Here is a 20,331-nt window from a genome sequence, read left to right as displayed (position 1 = left end):
CTTTTAATTTGCCTTTTTGAATGGCATATTTTATTAATAATTAAAGTTCTCTTCCTAGGAAAAGTATGAAAAGTGAATAATGATATGAGGTGATTATGACATTAATTTCATAAGTTACTTTATCATAGTTTTCTGGAAAGAAACAAAAAAAGAAGCTAGCCTCAATGACTAAAAAACTAATAACATTTCTAGAGATTGAAAGTTTAAATTATAATATTTTATTTAAAATATAAAATAAATGTTACATTTGAATTAAAAAAGTATAATAAACATCATAGCTTTCAATTTTGTATTTAATGATCATAGCTTTCAATTTTGTATTTAATGACCTATTTGACATTTTTTTCTTAACTAGACACAATAAAAAAATGTAAGATTCTGTCGGATAAAAAAACTCAATTTAATATTGATATCTAATAAGTTCCATAACTTCAAAAAGCATTGAATCTTTTAAAGTTGGACTTATGAGACTAAAAAAACAAATTTTAAAACTTATTAGATACGTTTTAACGTCCATTGATCTATTAGACACAATGTTAAATGCATATGATAATTTAACAGGCTATGATAACTATGAGCGGTTATAAGCATGGGGTAGGCACCAAACTTTCTCAAAAACATGTTCGGGGTAGTCCTATCAACTCAAGTTATGACCATGATCAATCACATATGGATAAAAATTTTGGATTAAACTTTTGAAGAGAAACTTGCTTACATGTCACATTCATATTGTTCAAAATAGAAACAACTTGTGACGACAACATTGAAACATATTAAGAGCTTATTTCTACATATTCCAAACTAAGAGAAGACTAAGATTGAATCTTAATGGATTCTGCTGGTTCAGTGCAAGTAGGAATTGGGAGGTGACCTTTCTCTTGCAGGCTCTTAACGGTGTCGTATAGGCACTGCTTCACTGGAGTGAACTCCAATCCCAACTCCTTCAGCTTCTTGTTGGAGAAATTGTATGCTTTTTTCCTTGGGTTCACTTCATCTGAGCACCTAAATTCGTATAACAAACAAACCTCAATTACATAAAACAACTAGCAACAAACTTCCATAATACCACTTTTACAACAACAAAACATACTATTAACCGGGTCTTCTACTTCATCTAACTAATACTTCAACCTATTTTTAATAAGTAACCAAATATGAAATAGAAAGGGAAATATTTTGGGAATCATTTTGTCGTTTTCTAAAGTCACTTGTATCTCAGGGACGAATATTACTATTTTAAATGAGAGTGATTTTAGCAATGACAAAAGTGATTTTGATTGTGCCAAAATCATTTTCAAACATGCTTTAATGTTTGACAATGAAATATAAGTGATTTTAGAAAATAGCACTGTCAAACGTGCCCTTGATCAGCTAAGAAAGCTCTTCCAAATTTTAGACTTTCACTCGAGACTTTGGAAACAGAGAGAAAACTAGACAAGTGTTCAGTTGGTGGAGGGTGGAGACCACAATGAAAGATAATTGGGAAGTCCAACTCCAACATGAAGTGATAAGGATCAGTAGGGAGGTGTTTGGTGGGAAGCTTGTAGCTCCACAGGTATAATATTTGAATATTCTTTGGTTTATTAGCAAACAGTCATCTCTGTCCAATCAATTCTTTTAGAAATTCAGATTAGGGGGTTTAATCATCAATTAATCAGAGTTGGTATACCTACTACACCCCACTTAACCCCAAGAAAATTCCAACACATACCAGTTCCTTTCAAAACCTGCCTGTTAAATTTCGTGCAGTTTACTCTGCCTCCATAGATAATAAAAAAATTAAGGATACGTTTGATAATTATGTTATTTTTAATTTAAGGTTTTTAAAAGATAAGTTTGTTTATTACAATTCTTGTGTGGTGATGATTTACCCTTTGTAATTGTCCTATGTTGTTGAAATCGGAGGCTATCTAGCTAGTTTCAAATTTGGGCCATCAAAACAACCTAAATGATCCCTGGATAATCTAGATTATATCAAGCAAACCTGAAACCAGTCTTTCCAATTAAAAGGATAATGTATAAACTCAGAATATAGACTTGCCTATGCCCTCAAAAACGGAAATAGAAGCATAATTTTTACAATTAAAATTTACCATTCATCTTTAGTATTTCAATCAATTAAATGAGTTTATGCTTGGTGATAAATTAAAACTTATACGAGTGTGTCTAATAGGCAACTTTTAATTTTATGTTAATAAATTCCTGTCACACCTACCTCACACTCTAATGGTATATTATTTAAGTGAACTCTAATTCTGTATTATTTCAGGAACAAAAACTAATATATAGACTCAATGAATCAGAGTTTTAAGAAGTGTTTTTTTTTCATCAATCTTAGCTAGATCCTATTTTTGTATCGAATGCTCTGATTTTAATACTATATTATATGAATGAAGTTCCATTGACAATAAGACAGTTATTTATATTATAAACCATTACTGTGTATCAATTGAACGGACAAAAGAGACAGAATAAGGAAGAAAACTTACTTGGTAGGAATAGGGTATTCCCGGAACAACTTGGCCAGAATCTCAACGACCTCTCCCCGGTGGAGCACACTCTCGGCGCAGAGATACCGGCCGGCGGCCGAGGGAGTCTCGTAGACGAGAATGTGCGCTAGAGCCACATCCTTCACGTCCACGTACGCCTGAACCGAATTGGCGTACGTCTTGGCCGATCCAGTCAAGTACTTGAGTATATGAATTATGCTAGCGTTAATGGTGGATTGCAACAATGGCCCCAGCACCAGCACCGGATTCACCACCACTAAGTCCACCCCCTTCTCCTTCGCCACCTCCCACGCCGCCTGCTCCGCCACAGCTTTCCCGTAGCAGTACCAATTCTGAAAAATCCAGATCGATTCAGAAATTAGCTAGGAATGGAATGTATTCGCAAATGTCTTGGAATGCTTCAATTAGAGCGTAATTGTTGGGAAATCGAACCTTGGTGTTCTTGCAGAACTCGAGATCGCTCCAACAGGACTCGTCTACGATCTCGTCTGGACCCCGGTTGGGGTCCATGTAGACTGCGCCAATCGAGGAAGTAAACACCACGCGACGGACATTGGCTTCGGCCGCCGCGATTATGACATTCTTCGTGCCGTTCACCGCCGGCTCCACCATTTGCTCCTGTAAAACAACAACACAACCGCCATTTCCATTACTTTACCAACTTAATGGATGGTTAGTTCCTTCTGATAAAAGGAAAAGAGGAAAATCATTCACGAATTACGACACACAAAATAACTACCAAATAAGAATTTGTAAACAAAAAAAATTGACAACAAATTCATTTTTATAAATTTTTTTATTTTTATTTTTCTCTTAATTGTAAATATTTATCGATCATAAGGACAATTTCATCCTTCCGATCAAGTATTATCTCGATCGATTAAATTACAAATTTTGTATCTAATTTCCCAAACCAAAAGAGAAATTAGAAATGTTTGATATATCTATCTATATACTCCCAATTTTGGATTCTCGAATTTTAAAAAATATAAAATTTATAATAAATATCCAATAAACAAGCTCAAATTCAATAATTATCTTTTAATTCAACGATGGTGGAGTAGGTGGACGAAGAAGAACCATCAACCGCAATAAATATTTTAGTTAGAAGTAGAATCAGCATATTTTTAAAAGGAAAAAAATCCAATTAGTAATCATTTTTAAATCTATCTGAATATAGTTTAATTGAATTCTTCGATTGGAGGGTTGTTAGTTCTAATTTTTATTCCATATGTTATATTAGAAAAAATTATTAATTATTTTTTTTGAACCTTGAAAACTAGAATAGATCTTAATTTATCTGATGAAAATAAACATTTTAAAATATAAAAGTTTTAAAATTGGTTAAAAGATTCATAAATCATAATTAAAATTACTTGTTTGGGCATGATATGATGTTGCTTGTGGGGCCCAGTGAGGACCAAAACCAAAAAACAGGAGCCAGCCCACTAATGAATATGAATGTGTGAAAGCATCGCATCACATGCACGAAAAAATAAGCTATATCTTCCGAGGATTTTCCATTTTCCTCCAATTCTAATTTTCCCAGGAACCAAACAGAAAACGAAAGCGAAAGCGAACGAGAGAAAATTATATATCACCGGATCGTCAGTCACAGGCGAGGCCGTGTGGAAAACGCCATCGCAGCCATCGATCGCCGCTCTCAGACTCTCGAAATCGAGAAGATCGGCTTTATGCAAACTCAGCCGCTCCGCCGCACCTTCCAGTTCTCTCAAATGGCTGTTCTTCGGATCGTCTGGTAATCAAAATTAACCAGTACAAAAACAACTCCAAATTAATCAAAACCTAAATCCATCGAGAAAAGATCATTTCCGCCGATAATTCGTCGACATTATTGTTTCGTAACATTCATATTGGCGATCGAGAAGATGAAGAAACCTGGATTTCTGACGGTTCCTCTGACGATATAGCCCTTCTCGAGGAGGAGCTTGACGATCCAGGAGGCAATGAAGCCGCCGGCGCCGGTGACGCAGACGGTTCCGGCGGAAGTTGAGGAGCCGTCGACGGGCATGGCTCGAGGAGGGAGGGAGAAAACGGTGTAAGTTAGTGGAATTTGGTTGGTGAAGCAGAGAAGATGGAGTACAGCGAACCACCAAGGACGCTCTGGTCCCCTTTTTATAAGGAAAACTTTGGCGCAATTTAATCACTCACCTAACCCCGGTCATTTTTTTCTCTCTCTCCATTTTTTTACTTCTAAAAATAGTTTTTTCTTTAATATATATATACATTTTTTTTTTTTGTCTTTTAGATTTTTTTTATTCAGTACATACGATTTTTGGTTGGGGATATATAAACAATTGAACCAATCAAGGTAAATTTGAATTTGATATCTATTTATCTTGAGATCAGTTCATAGGTTTGAAAAATGATTAAAAAACTTGGTTAAGTTGATTGATGGAAAAGGTAACATAAAATTTTGCAATGAGGTGGCAATATTTATTAATTTTGTATTTTGTTTATCATATGTAGCATGAATAAAGTTTTTTTTTACCGTGGACTGTTTTGTTATTTATTTATTTAGAATATTGCAAACGTTAGAGTTGAAATTGGAATGCTATACTCTAGTAGAGATGCCTATTAATGTTAGTTGAGCAAAGTATTATTTTGATTTGATTCAAAATCTTTTAAAATTCTCAATTCTAAAACCTAAATGTTTTAAGAATTCTCGATCATATTCTTCTATTAAAAATTCTGTTAATACTACATTAAATTATTATTTTATTAACATAATTAGGACATGTAAAACATGTGACTCAGATGCTACTCGATCTTGTCTCAACAACAAAAATCTATTTCTATTTCTCCCAGTGGTATGTTTGTATGTCTAAATATGCTAATAAAATAAGGTTAAGTTATAGTTTTGTCCTTGAATCTATTTCGAACCCACAATCTATTGGTTGGAGGTATATGTCAATTACTGCTGAGCTAGGCTCATTTTGGCAAAAAATATTTTTGGAGTTAGAAATTTTGGAATTCAATATAGAATTATAGAATTTTATATTATCTTTATTTTTTTGGAAAATGATTGGTACAATAGTCAAGTATTTTTTCTTCATTTAATAAAAACATTAGGTTTTTTGTTTTTTGTGATGGGAATTGCTTGGCTTAGGGCTACCAAAGTCTTAAGATCAAGATTGATATATATAAGTTGGAGTTGGTGGATGAGTGAGAGAGGAGAGAGGAGAGAGGATTCATGGTCTAGTTGTGGAGAAAATTATAGGAAACAAAAATGTGGACCCTAATTTGGCCAAGAACCTCTTTCTTGTTGGGATAACCTTTAAAAATCATAGGACTAAAATATTTTTTCAATTGACAGCATTTACTTTTTTGGTAACTGCTTTTGCTATGACCTAAAAATACCTTTTTTTTTTAATAAAAAAATTGTATTTAAAGAAAACATATGTAATAATGTATTTAATAATAGTTTATAATAATGTTTTTTTTTTCTAATGTCAAATCCTGTATGATAAGACAACAAAAAGATGTTAACCGTACCCTTTGCTTTTGATATTTGTTGGGTATTAACATATTCACTCTAGTTTTTTTTTAATTAAAATTAATAAAACATTCTTTTTTTTATTCATCAAAATTGAAATTGAAATTATGGTTAGCAATTGGATTGAATGAGACCTTCTTAAGATACTTGGACTATGTTTAGTAGTATATTTTTGGAAGTATTTTTTGCTATAATCAGACACAATATTCACTCAAAATCGTCATTTTTAGAAGAAACATAACTGAATAATTTTAATTAAAACAAAGCAAAAATTTGTATTTCACTAAAAGAAAACAAAATTCTATAAAGTGTTTTTAGTCCAAGTGTCTGACTAAAAAATATTTGAAACCACTTTTTTAAAATTATATAATATGATAGTTTAGTAATCAAGACATCAATAATTCTTTTTCTCAATAAATAGATGGTTGAAATTCTTACCACACTTGAACAAAACACAGGGGAAATAAAACAACAAAAATCAAAATTGAATATAAATATGAAAAGAAAACACATAGGAAATGAAACGACAACAAAAATCAAATTTGATTATACAAGCCTTAGTTTTTTATGTTTGTCACGTAAATGCTTATTTAGTAACGAAAAATAAAATTGCATTACCACAATATCCATGGATTCAAAAATTATTAAACAATGTTTTTATTTATGTTTTGAAACCATTAGACATTTTGGTTCTTATTTATAAAATTTTAAAACAAATTTTTTATACAATTAAAGTTTTTTAATATAAACCATTACTACATTTCAAAAAATATATTTAGTGTTATGTCGTGTTAAAATTGTGATCGAAAAAAACGATATATAAAATAAATGAAAAAAATGACTCCTTTTTAAAAATATAGAGACCAAAATAAACGTTTTGAAAAATATAAAAACTAGAATGAGACCAAAATTTATCTAAAATAAAAGGAAGAAAGAGACCGATCAAATTTGAAAGTATAATCTTAACTTTTTTTTTAATTAAAAATAACAAAGCATTCATCATTATTCATTTCGCGATGTGAAGACTTAAAATGATAAATTTATGGAAATAAAAATAGAGATATGACAAATAGACGTACCAGATTGTATTAAGAAGACAATCCAATGGCTGTGGTGAGTCCAAGAAAATGTATACTAAGATATACATTTGTTTGGTCGGAACTTAATCGAACGACCAAGATTTAGACACGCGGCGTTATCTGAAAGGTTGGAAAATTAAATATTTATTGTAATGGGAAAATGCTTCATTACTCACAGCCTTCATCAGATTGTTCCTAACCGTCCGATTAAAATCCGCCAGTAACCGGACGATCAATGATGTCCTTATAGCGAGTATCCTACGATTTCCCATTCTCGGGGGCGTGGCGAGGAGACTTGATGCCACGTGTTCATCATAAAGAAATGACCAACTGGTGTCTGCCGAATTCTAATCCAATCAACATTCAGCACAAATTTTAGCCATAAAAAAAAAGGAAAGATAATTAATTCAATTACATATATACAATAGTAAATATATGTTAAATTTTGGCCATAGAAAGAACAGAAAAAAATAGCAAAAACATGCATTTTGATATATAGCATTAATTTAAAATTTTACAAAATTGACATAAATTACAAATTTATACAGACCAATCAAAAACCACTTTTATGATATTAAAATAAAAAAGTACTAATATTTTTATAACTTCCCTTTTTTCATTCTCCTTCAGTACAGCAAACCCTATCTGTATTAATCGCATTATGTTTAGAATTTTACAAAAATAGTAAAATTCAAATTTTATTTAAAAAAAAATTCAGGACAGATTTTGGGGGTGTTTTTTTATTAATAATGTTAATAATAAAAGTTATTTTAAAAATATTGTATTTTAATTAAAAATTTTAAAATATAGTATGTTTTGAAATTTTTATTTTGCAACGTGGCGCCACGCTGGACGCCACGTAAATTTGTTTTAAATTTAGGAGGTAAGAGACGACCATCCGGTCGGTTCATTTTTGGAAAAAAATAAAATAAACTGTGTTATATTATATATTATTTAGTAGTTTAAATGTAAAAAACTGCTTAGTGGTGCAGTGGGTGTACGGGGATGGAAGAAATATTAGAGTAGTAGTATATCCACAAAACTACTAAATAATATATAATATAACAAATTTTTTTTTTTCAAAAAATGAACCGACCATAAGAGTTTTTTACGTTAAAACCACATGGTCGTCTCTTACATTCAAATTTTTAAAAATTTTACGTGGCGCCCATATGGCGCCACGTCTAAATGGTCGTCTCTAGACGACCAACCTTCTGTTTTTTAAAATTACAATATTTTTAAAATAAGTTTCAAAACCTACAATATTTTTAATTAAACAACTATATTTTTAAAATAAATTTCATTTGGAACAATATTAAAAAAAACCCAGATTTTGGCCATAAAAACAAGGATAATTAATGCAATTACAATATTAAAGATATGTTATTACATTTATAGCAATGTGTTTAAACTTTTACAAAATTAGTAAAATTGATTTTTTTTTTTTTACAAGATGTAAAATTTAAATTTAACTCTCTTTTTAGGAATAAATTCAACTCATTTAAATCACATAATGAAGATTTAATTCGAGTGCCTCCTAGTGAATAAGATATACATTACCCGTAAGTTTATAATTCAATTCCTCACCTTAACATGAGCTAAAAAAATGTTTATTAATAGTTTAGGCTTCATTTGATAATATTTTGCCTTTAATTTTATTTTTAAAAATTAAGCTTAAAAAAACATTGGCACCTTCTTTTCATTATTACTCATCTGCTTTGTTACATAATTTTAATAAATATTTTCAAAATCTAGTTCAAGTTTTAAAAATATAAAAAGAAAATTCAAAAGCTTTTTTATTTTTGAAATTTACTTAAAAATTCAAATATGTTTTCGAGAGTTGGTGAAAAACTTATCCATAAAATTGTATAAAAATAAGCATAATTTATAAAAACTAAAAACCAAAAACAAGCAAATGCTCCTTAATAAAAATAAAAACAAAACAAAACAGATGACTCTTTTTTTTTTCTTTTTTGAATTTGGTTTTTTAAGGAAATGAGTAAGATTCCTTAGCCTCATGGTGAATAAATTAAAAAGTTAATCTTAATTTGTTTGCTAAAAAAATGAATTTTAAGAACATTAATAATGATATAATAAATTTCAAATCCTATCCTTGCACGTTAACTCATGCATAAATATTACCCCTCTAAGTGTTTTTTCTTTATTTATTTAATTATGGATCCTCACGCTTTTAGAAAATTATATGTTTTACCCTCAAATAACTTTAATATCAAATCAAAACACCAGAAATTATAGCTTTGACAAAAGCAATATTGCTAGGGAGTTCAAATAAAGGATCTTCTTTTTAATTATTATTAGAGTAAAATATATTTTTGATCTCTCATGTTTAGATTTTATTTCTTTTTGGTCTTTGAGATTAAATTTAATTTCAACTTAGTCTTTAAAGTTTTAAAAGTGATATGGTTCAAATTTAGTTTCTAATTGGCCTTTGAAATTTGAATTTGATTTTTAATTGGTCTTTAAATTAAGTTAATCGATAGTTGACCTAACAATATTTTTTATTCTTTTTTGTCTATGTAGCAAAGTCTAGTCAATATATGTTTAACTATTTCATGTCATTTTATTATGTTAGCTAACAACCAATTCAAGTTAAGATTTGATTAGAAACCAAAATCAAACTTTAGAGACCAATAAAAACTAAATTTGACTAAATATGTTGTTTTTGAAACTTAAAGGATCAAATAGAAACTAAATTTAAATATCATGAATCAAAAGTGATGGTTTTTTTAATACATGAACTGAATAGAAACCAAGTTCAAACATCAAGACCAAAAATGTATTTTACTCTTATTATTATTCATAAAAATGCAATGTCAATTTATAATTTCAAAAAAATGGAAAGAATCGTGCACAAAGACATGTAAATAAGTAATAGTTTCAAGGTTGAATTGCAAGTCGAACTCTCAAACTTTATAAATACATAAAAATCTCTACCCTTTCAATTTTGTCTCATAAGCACGGCTCTTTTACTCTATTAAACTCCATTAATATAATACTTATACGACACATTATTATTTAAAGATTACACTACTGCGACTGCGGTGTGGCAATTTCAACTTGCCACACATGATAAATTGGGGCAAATTTTAGGATAAAGTTTAAAAAACAAGGCTATGGCAAAATTACTCCATCGTAAGGTATTTATTGAGATATCTATGTATGAATTAAATTTATCTTAATCCATCAATTTAAGCTTTTGGATTCATTGATCGTTTATTTATGTTTAAGATAGTATCAAAGTAAAAAATCTTATATTCAAACCTCTGTGTTATCATTTCCTCTTCATTTATATTCATTTTCACTCTCCCTCCTCAACCTACGCAGTTAGTAGACCCCTAATCTAATGAAAAAGATTGATTTAATTGACCCAAGAAAATAAATGACAGTTAGTTTTACCTGTAAACTTTAGTAACGTTTAGTTCCGATAGGTCGATTAGTTACTAATTTTTTACCAAAAACCAAACCGAACTGACTATTCACATCCCTAGCTGATAATGAAGTTCCAACTTGTCTCCATACTTTTGAAAGAAGAATGTGTAGGTTAGGTAAGGGCTTTGAGATCCAACGTCATATAAAAGATGACATGAACTTCTGTTCATTTAAAGTCGGACTCAATTGAAAATTATACTGTTTGAATGTAGCTTTATAATTAATTCTTACCAACCCAGTTGGGCCATCCATCAACATCCCCATTCTCAACAAGACACGAATAAAACTTGTTCTGGGTTTTAGAAAAATATAGGGCTTTAGAGACTTCAAACTTACATTCTCTGTGAAGCACAGGAACAGCCATAGATTCCGGTGAGGGAGCAAGGAATTTCGGTATAAAACCGCCCCGTTTGTGAGATCGGATCTATGTCAATGAATCAAGCATTATAACTTTCATTATCTGCAGATACCAGAAAGAACTAGCTTTGACATAAAACTGTCTGCTTTTGTTTCTTCATTCTACAACTGATTATACACATGGAGGTTTATATATTATGAAGGCTGTACTGCTTTTACAAGACTGGTTAGATTAGATGAAGAGTGGTTTCTTTTCTACTTCTAAAGACAAAAAAAAAGAGGAACTAAGCTTAGTCTATAAACTTTCCTAATTGGCAAAATGATGGTACGACGTTCTCGACATTATCGTACCTCTAATACTGGTGAATTTGTGGTGTCAAGACATTCTGCTTCGTTTACTAGGGCTTTACTCCCGGCCCAATTTCTGCTTGGACTTCAAAGTAGTCCTTAGTCTATTGTTTTTTATCATGTCTATGAGTTTGTCATTTCCTTTTGAGCTGTTATCAACGCTCCCTGAATTGTCCGGTGATTCATCAGAGATAACAGGCTTCTCGAGCATGGAACTATCGGCAGCTTTGCCACTTGCCGTCGCCGATTTAGCTTTAGAATTCCTCTTGGCTGAAGCTCTACCCCTATAATTCCATCAAAATTTGATATAACTTGGGGACCAAATAAGAATGTGTGAAATGAATAATGTAAACAATTAGCAATCAAGCAAGCAGGAGCAACCTTCTGGTTGAAAAACTGGTCTTTTCTTCCTTGGCTGCTGATTCTGACTTAATTTTCCTTTTTCTCTTTCCCAGTCTACTCTAAATTAAAACAAACTCTCATGTCATAACAACATAAAAAGTGGGGGAGAGAAAACATAGGTAATCAAGGAAAGGAAATATTTTAACATAATGCATGAAAAATATTTGTGTGGTTTAGTTATGGAAATAATTAATATAGCCACTAAAAGGTTTCAGAATTGTTAATGAAAAATCAGAGGAAAGATTTCAGATGTTTCAAGTTGTTGTACAGGGGAGGAAGCAATTTAGCTAACAATCACGGGAAGTCGATTTTCAGGTTACTTGCTTCCAAATGCCTAAAATGAACAAACGTCTTATATCAAATTATGATCATATAATAATGAAGCTTACATATCAGATGAAGCTTCAGGTTCTGGGACATCCATCTCCTCATCCTTTGTCAGCATAACAAGAAGAAATAGGAGAAACCAAATTTAAAATGGCAATAAACAACTCACAGGGAAAGATGCTAAAATAATTAAAAGTGAGACACCTACCCCAACTGGCAGAGCAGCACCGCCAATTAGCTCGTATCGCTGCTTTTTGAGGTTTAATACTTCCTCGTCACCATCATCATAAGACACCTATGCAAGAAATAAAAAGGAACGAAGAAATCAGAAACTACAAAAAGAGGAAATAGTGGAAGAGAAAAGAAAGGTAGCTTTTATGGAGGACATGTCAAGGTCCAGAATGGATGGTTCAATTCATCTGAGTATCATCCAATGATTGTTGCATCAGCAAGGAATGATTTTGTCCAAGTTGACATTACTACAAGGACAAAGGAGGGGCAGAAAGCAGTATGGTCAATGGATTGAGGCTGTGAGAAGAGAACGAATGACTGGTTACTTAACCAAAGGCACGGTTATATGTGAAGGTGTTCATAATATGAACTGGTTTACAAAATATGCAAATGCATACACTCAGAAACGAAAGGGCTTTACAAAAAAGAGACAAATGGTTGAACTTTGAAGGCAGGGTATAGGGTCATCTTGCCTTGTGCTTTTTATTGACAGGGTCAAAGCTATGAACAACACCTTCATAGAACCTGCAGGACAATAAAATAAAAGACAGGTTGATTGCTATATAGAAACTTAATTTTTATCAGCTATTGATAGTAAGGTAATGTTCTTTTATTGTAAATTGGGTAATGGTATCATGCTCGAAGCCAATGTTCTTATGTTACTTCGTTTCGTCTTCAATTTAAAGTTATGTAACGGATCTATTCAACTAGTGGTTCATGTAACTATCACAACTTGACAGGCTGGTTACATGATTTTTTGGCAGTGATCAATTGTAGTCTAAATTGCTAAATTTTTGTTTGAATTCCACTTTTCCAGGACAAGATGGTTCGGCAAGTTTGTGAAGTACTCACTTTCTGTCCAGGGGCCACCAAACCTTTATTCTTCTACCAACCAGTTCCTCTCCAGCAACTGATATGTCCATTACCTGAAACCAACTTAAAAAATAAAAGTTAGCAGCAACTACAAAACTAAATTTGAAAACCAATCTAAGACGTGCAATTGAGTGAGGAATAATTATATATTGTTTAAAGTCTAAGAAGCACCAAAACTTCAGTTTTTGAGTAACATGTTCATATCTGACACTACAACACTTACTGGACACTTGTTAGCCCATTATAAATATGCCTAGCTGTACGAAGTAAATATAGATCCAACACTTGATAGGCACGTATCAAGTATTTGTTAAAGCATAATAAATAGACATAAATAGTAATATACAATAAAATAATAAATCTTTAGAGAGAAATACATTAAACTCATTTTTTAAGCATAGAAATGCATAAGCTTTGAATTTCCTTCTAGTATAAAAATGATATATATTTTCTGAAAACTGTATAATTTAATATACATGTCCTTGCTGTGTCCAATGTCCATGCCCTAGATTTTTAAAAAATGGCGTGTCATCATGTCCATGTCATGTCGCATTCGTGTCTTGTTTCTATATCCGTGCTTCTTAGATGTTTTTCTATTATGGAATCATCAAAGTACGAGATGCATTCTTTGCGTGTGTTAAAGTTGAGGTACTACAATCCTTAAGCATGTGATATAATAGCAAAGCCTAAGTCATAATTTTCTCCGTTGCCACTGCAGGGTGCTCAAGTAAGCATTGCCAACAAACCAGAAACAATAGCCTTCTTAAGTTACGCAGCAAAAATAAAATTCTACAACTTAGGTTTCCAAGAATGGTACTTCAATCAAATTCTCACCATGAACTTCAGTGATGATGTCATATGAAAAAAGAAAACAGAGATAAAAAAATTCATTAGAAAGTACCCTTACAGCATATCAGTGCCATAGCTTTGAGGGAAGGTTCCAAAATTCTTACCTCTTTTTCCACAATGGCATCCTTCCTTGTATCATTTTCCTTGGGGGTTTCTTCCAAGCAATCATCACTGTCTAACTTGGTAGATCGGGAAACTTTCTTCTATTAAGTGGATAAGAGTGTGTAGAAGCACGATTAAGCAATGTCACAGAAGAATAAAGGAGACAGATTTTTAGTAAATGTACACTTCAAGTCTTAAACATGTAGTTTAACAATGAATAATTAATTAGGAAAGAAATTTTTGTTGTACCTCAAAGGTTGATGATTTGTGAACATTCTTATCCATATTAGTATCCACAGATTTCACTATAACATCCTTTTGGACTAATGACCCATCCCCATTGGTGCTCTTCACTCTCAACTTCATAACCAAATGCACTGGCCGTTTCTCTTTCCGATCAGAGGGAACAGAAACTTTCTCTTCTGAAATGACACATCCGGGATTAAGGGTTGCTTTATCCTTCTTAGACTTAACAACTTTAGATTTCCTTGACCTTGCCTGAGCTTTTTCTTCCATCTTTATCATGTTCTCATATACCACTTCATCTTTAGATTTTATAGGTTTTGCTTCAACATTTGCAGAAGACTCCTTTTCTACCAATGTTGGCAAAGAAGCCATTTCCACTTTTGGGCTGGCAGAATGAGAAAATTTAGTTTCATGGTCAATAGACTTTCTGCGATTAGATAGCTTGGACTTTTCCCGTCCTTTTCCAATCCAATAATGATCATAGCCTTCATCTGGGTTCATTAAGGAGTTGGGTTTCCTGCCTCTTTTTTGTGGGACGGAGTCTAATGTGTTTTCTGCCTTCGTAGAGTCTAAACTGTCCGGTTTTTTGGTTTCTATCATTTTTGACTGTTTACTATGTTTTCGTGATTTTCTTGAAGATTCCTTCATTGTGTTGTCATTACTAGCTGCAATTGTACCGTTGGATATCAATGATTCTGAAACACCATCAGTTCGAGGATTCTCTCCACAACTTACATTTGGTGTATGCCTCTCTGGCACCTATTTGGCATGAATATACATCAGTATGTAATGTTTAATTGCAGTTGCAGCTGATGCAGAGTTTTTTTTTTTTGTTTTTATCATGGTCAGAAAATATTGTATAACATATAGATAAAGAAACATACCGGCATTGACTCATTTGAATTTGTGCCCTTTTCTAAGCTCTTTTCATTTTCCTGAAGCATGCAATCAAATGTTAAACAAGCAGGAACCAAAGAAACTCAAATATCATAAAGTTACATAGTTCTGTTGTAGTTTCAGATGAAGATATTTCAGTTGGTCCATTGAATAACTTCTATTAGTTATTGCAATTAATTGCTAACGATGCACTGTTCCCCTTTAGTCACTATCCTTCTTTAGTTTATCTCAAAAACAAAAGATAAGGGAAGGTGGATGACCTCAATTTGATTTCTTTAGAATACCACGTTTAAATGAATGCAGATAGTTTTGTGGATAAAAAGGAAAAAAGACATGAGATCGGTTGTTCAGATAAAATATCTCAGATATTTCATTGTTTCTCCCTTCTCAAGCTTCTCACACAGTTAATGGCAAATAATCGGTAAAACTTCATTAGCAGCATAATCATGACATGAAATACACAGGTAATCTGGCAGATCTTAGTAGTGCCGAAGGCGGCAAGAAAATATAAAATAATTCTCTAGTATTGTTAAATTCAACTAATAAATGGTTTCATGATGAAGTTATAGTAGGCTTCAAAGATAATATGACAATTAAATCCCACTAACAATCGGCTTTATAATGCAATTCAAATGCATATGATAATTCTGAAAAGATAGCACCAATTTAAGTCCATCCAACTCAGAAAACATTTCTACATTAGTAGGTAGAACTCACCAAATACTTCCCAGCATCAATGCTGTTGGTTTCCTTTTGGCATATAGAACTGACTATAGGAGCATAGTCATCCAAAGTAGCACCAAGAGACTTAACTGCACCCATAAGATAGGGCTGGAGCTTAGTAGCACAGTTGGAGATGACCTTTTCTCCCAATTTCCATGAAATAGAAGCCGCTTCCTAAAATAATGGGTGAACCAATCAATTGACAATAATATAAAAGAAATAGTGTTGCAAATGGCCAACAAGGGAGATGAAGACAGCAAAAACAAAACAAGAAAAAAGAAAAATACCCAATTTTCCTTTCGGACACTAGCTAAAATAGGGCTGAGAAGATCTGAGGTGATTTCCTCACTTTCATCTAATACATTAGTCATAATTGCTTCCATGGCTGAAAAAACAGCAGGTGGATGGTTGGACCTTAGAATTTGGAGAAAATAAATCAAGATTAGAAGAAGAAAACAGAACTTAAAATATGATAAATATAACATCGAGATCTGAGCTATCTGACCAAATCAAAATGATATTCCTTCTCAGATCACTACACCAAGACATTCTGAATATTTGCAGGGAACATTTTACTCATCTCAAATTACAATCAATTCTGATAAATAAAGTGCCTAACCAATCAATCATCTTCAGTCAAAGCCTCCCTAAAGATCTAATGTAAACTTTCCATAAATGCCAAAAACTAATGTAAGATCAAGCATTTATTTTACCAACATAATAACCAATTCTAGAATATCTTGCATGCTACTCAAACCATGCTTGTAAGTTTAGTAATGTCTATATTCATAAAAAAATTCTTCATAAATAGTACATCATAAGCTAAGTTTATGGACACATTTTAAAATTAAGTCGCATAGTTTTGGTTTGCAGTGTTTTGTCTAAAAGAACAGGGAAGGACTCAAATCCTCGTTATAGAGGGCAATCCATGATTGCAAACAATAACATGAAAGAGTAAGTAGATGCTCTTGAAAGCTTTTAAGACAGGTTTGCTTAAGAAAAAAGTTACAGTTTTAACTGGTCATAAATTCCACAAAAGCTAACAGAGATGAAAAGAAAATTCTATTAACTACCAGGAAACTAGTTCGAGAAGATATTTGGCTAACTATGGTATAAGATTTTCAACATCGACCATTTTTATGACCTTTACCTGATGAGTTTTAGGAAATTATGGAACATCTCAAGAATCAAATTGTCACACTCGAGATCCAGCATCACCAAGCTGGAACGAACCTTTGCAACAGCATCGAGAATGGATAATGCCCTTGTATAACAGCGATCACCAGACACATTTGACAACTTTTTGAAAGCTTCTACAGTCAACTGAAAAATCACCTGCACAGTAGAAATGGAAGAAAGACCAGAACATGAATTTCAATATCGGTTATAACATGAATATGTTTTTGTGAGGGTTCAAATACTGGAGATAATTGAGCTCCCTAAAAGTTACCTTCATTTTTTCATCATCATACGGGGCATCTGGCGCTGTTATTCTTGTTATCTCAGTAACGCAATATGTTACTGTAACCTTCACATCCTCTTCTGAGTGCTTCAACAGCTTATTGGAAATTAAAGCCTTCATTAAGGGCAGCAGTGCATCTTGCATAGATTGTGAAGGTGACTGCTCCACATTTGTTAAGAGACATTCGGCTTTCTGGACAAATTTGCAGGAGAGGACAATTTTTGTGACAACCACTAAACTAGTATAGAGGACAGAACTTACGTAATTAGACACACAACCCCAAGAAATAACAGAAATGCTTAAACAAATCAAGTCCTAGAGCGAGGGGAAGCGTGGGGGGGAGGGGTGTTCAAACATATTATCAGTATGAACAGTAACAATAAACACTTTTGGAAGGAACACTAATGAAATGCTTCCTCTAACAACATTTTTAGGATTTTCAAAATCACTTACAACTACAAAACCAAATATCATTAAAATTTTGAACCTAATAACCACAAATTATATTCATGTTGAACCCACCCTTCATCTACAAAGCAGCAAAAAAAATGGTAGAGGCCCGATGACAACAAATTGATTTTATCAGTATTCTCTGTCTTAAACAAACATTATGAGAAGGTATAGCGCATCTATCACGAAAGGGATGATTATCTTGCAATAGTTCCCCCTTTTATAACATCTCACTTTCAAATTCTACAAGTCCTACTCGTGTATTTCCCACTTCTTCTTGTCCAAAACTATAATAATTACAGTGAAAGAGGCGTAACCTATTATTCTCCCAATTCATGTCAAGCCATCAATAGATACGAGAAGGCAGTTTCTTGTCAAGTGAAAGGCATAAAACCCATATGAAATCCTCATAAATTAACCAAACCCAGAAGAATTATGTGTAGAAAGAAACATACAGAGCTATTCAAAAGAGAAAAAAAAAAAAAAAAAGGAGAAACGCGTCCTTACATCGAGAGCCTTGAGAAGCGCCTCGGTGGAAGAAGGGGGTTTGAGGAGCTCACTCCCAATTTCCTTCAATTGCTCCTCGAGTTCTTTCTCAGACGAGTTCATTTCCAAAAACCCAGACGAAAAAATCTCTATTCAGGCGTCGAAATGGCTCATTTCAAAGCCCTGAGCAACCCACAACAGATACAGCTATATCTTCTGCACAGGTTTTTTCAGGCTAAGTGTTGGGCATGCAAGAAGAGACTAGCAGAGTAATGGGCAGTTTCGGATTTCTCCCCTTCAATCAATTCTAGTTCAATTTTTGAGCTTCAAATCCGATACTGTTGTGGGTTTCCCATCTCTGGTCCTTTGAAAAAAAAAAATGTTCTTTTTTTTTTCTTTTTAAATTCCCTCGTTTTCTCTCCCCCCTTGGCGCCTTTTTGGCTTCATTTTGGGCGCTGATTTTCAAGCCATTGTTGAATTGAACTGGAGTGTGACCAAATTCGAATCATACTGAATAAAATATCATTAGAATTTAGAACATCCACTGACGACAACCTTGATTCTTGAGAAACTAATTTTCATAATCGTTCTATCGATCAAAATGCTCCTTTTTCTTGTCTTTTTGAGCATCAAAATTTGTTCTGAATCCATGTTTATGTTTCCCACATATTAACTAAAATGGGTTCGGTTTATATTTTTGGTTCCATGCATATAATTTCATATGAATCGCACCATTTGTTTATCACCAAATATTTTGAATTAGTGTACGGCTGTTGCAAGTACAGGAGTTCATTCTTGTCGTGTGAATTGTTTTCATGAACTCTGAAGATTGGTTTTTTTGTTTTCTTTTTTTATTTTTACTCATGAACTACCACCTTTTTTTTTCATCTGAACAAAACTATAATTACATTCGAATTATACATTAGAGACTTGACAATTAGAGACTTGACAATTAGTTTGAAACTATCTCTTTGACCTCGCATAGTAAAATTTTATTCCTAAAATTTAATATACAAAAATTTTGTTTTTAGTTCAAAATTCGTAACCATTTAATCCTTTAAATTTTGTTGTATAAATTCATAATTAGTCCCTATCGTGTTATATATAATTTATAACTTAATCCCTTTTATAAAGTATAAATATTTAAAATTTTAAATCTAATCTACATAGATCAGTAATTCAATACTAATGTACTTTTAAACTAAATGTAACTAAATTGTTATAAATTAAAAATTGATAAATATAAATTTAATTGTTCCAAATTTTAAACTATATAAACTAACTCATTTATTATTTTTTCCCTTAAGAAAGAGACTAAATAATTATACATTAAAATATAAAGACCAAATCGCTATAAATATTACGGATTAAATGTTTAATCCATGAGTAAATTGCTCAATTAAAAACTAGAGATAATTTTCTCGGATCACATAGTCCAAGTTCGTTGTATTAAAAAGAGAAGTTACAATTATGTCAAAAAAAAAAAGTTACAAACAAATGCAGATGCAAATTCTTTCATCAAACAAAGGGAAAACAAAAAATATATACACACAGTTTTAGTATATAAACCCTGTCAAATTAAATATAAAGTTTAGATACTATTTTAATACTTTATACCTATGCTCTTAAAATGTTTATTTTATCTCGTATTTGTAACACAGTGAGTTCATTTGATTTTTTATCTCGCTTTTTCAAAAAAATTTCAAAATGATACTATGCAATATAGTAAAAGATTTCCATTAGGTATATAATATATTAAAAATTTCCAAATCATAAAAATAATCATCATTTAAAACAAAAAAACAGACCTTTTGAAAATAGGACTGAAATCATTCAAAGTTGAAAGTACACTAACCAATATAGTATTTAAACCTAAATATAAACAAAACCACAATTGATCTCAAATTAAATCCATACGAAATCTCAGTTGATCTTGGAACAACGAACTAATAAGAAATTCTATCAATTTTCAAAGGATTTCGTTTGGGCTAAAATTCTCAAAACCCCATCCTCCTTCAACAG

At 32.0% G+C, this 20,331-nt stretch overlaps 2 protein-coding genes across 11 annotated transcripts; both read right to left on the bottom strand.

Moving 5' to 3' along the window:
• Positions 1-670: 670 nt before the first annotated feature.
• On the bottom strand, positions 671-4,627 carry LOC111020774 (cinnamoyl-CoA reductase 1). Its single transcript, XM_022297547.2, has 5 exons — positions 4,410-4,627; positions 4,112-4,266; positions 2,943-3,128; positions 2,490-2,842; positions 671-1,002 (listed from the first exon to the last, which is right to left on the bottom strand). Exons 1-5 carry the CDS (start codon positions 4,540-4,542, stop codon positions 813-815), a joined length of 1,017 nt encoding a protein of 338 aa, XP_022153239.1. The 5' UTR covers positions 4,543-4,627; the 3' UTR covers positions 671-812.
• Positions 4,628-10,985: 6,358 nt separating this feature from the next.
• Positions 10,986-18,638, bottom strand: LOC111016321 (sister chromatid cohesion protein PDS5 homolog D). 10 transcript variants are annotated; one of them, XM_088117665.1, is made up of 14 exons: positions 18,331-18,626; positions 17,362-17,565; positions 17,062-17,246; positions 16,199-16,325; positions 15,906-16,085; positions 15,176-15,226; positions 14,295-15,050; positions 14,048-14,146; positions 13,074-13,147; positions 12,695-12,746; positions 12,199-12,285; positions 12,053-12,096; positions 11,643-11,722; positions 10,986-11,545 (listed from the first exon to the last, which is right to left on the bottom strand). In XM_088117665.1, the coding sequence occupies exons 1-14, from the start codon at positions 18,430-18,432 to the stop codon at positions 11,385-11,387; spliced, it is 2,202 nt and encodes a 733-aa protein (XP_087973791.1). In that variant the 5' UTR covers positions 18,433-18,626; the 3' UTR covers positions 10,986-11,384. The 10 variants fall into 10 exon arrangements, 5 of the variants coding, with proteins under 5 accessions (XP_087973791.1, XP_087973793.1, XP_087973794.1 ...); XM_088117667.1 differs by having other exon boundaries at positions 11,643-11,717; positions 17,362-17,611; positions 18,331-18,620; XM_088117668.1 differs by having other exon boundaries at positions 11,643-11,717; positions 17,362-17,606; positions 18,331-18,620.
• Positions 18,639-20,331: the final 1,693 nt, after the last annotated feature.

The sequence above is a fragment of the Momordica charantia genome (assembly GCF_013281855.1).
Source record: "Momordica charantia cultivar OHB3-1 chromosome 9 unlocalized genomic scaffold, Mcharantia_2.0 BLBB01000009.1, whole genome shotgun sequence".
Classification (NCBI taxonomy): domain Eukaryota; kingdom Viridiplantae; phylum Streptophyta; class Magnoliopsida; order Cucurbitales; family Cucurbitaceae; genus Momordica; species Momordica charantia.
Note: the sequence above shows the minus strand (reverse complement) of the source record. Positions and strands in the feature narration are given on the sequence as shown.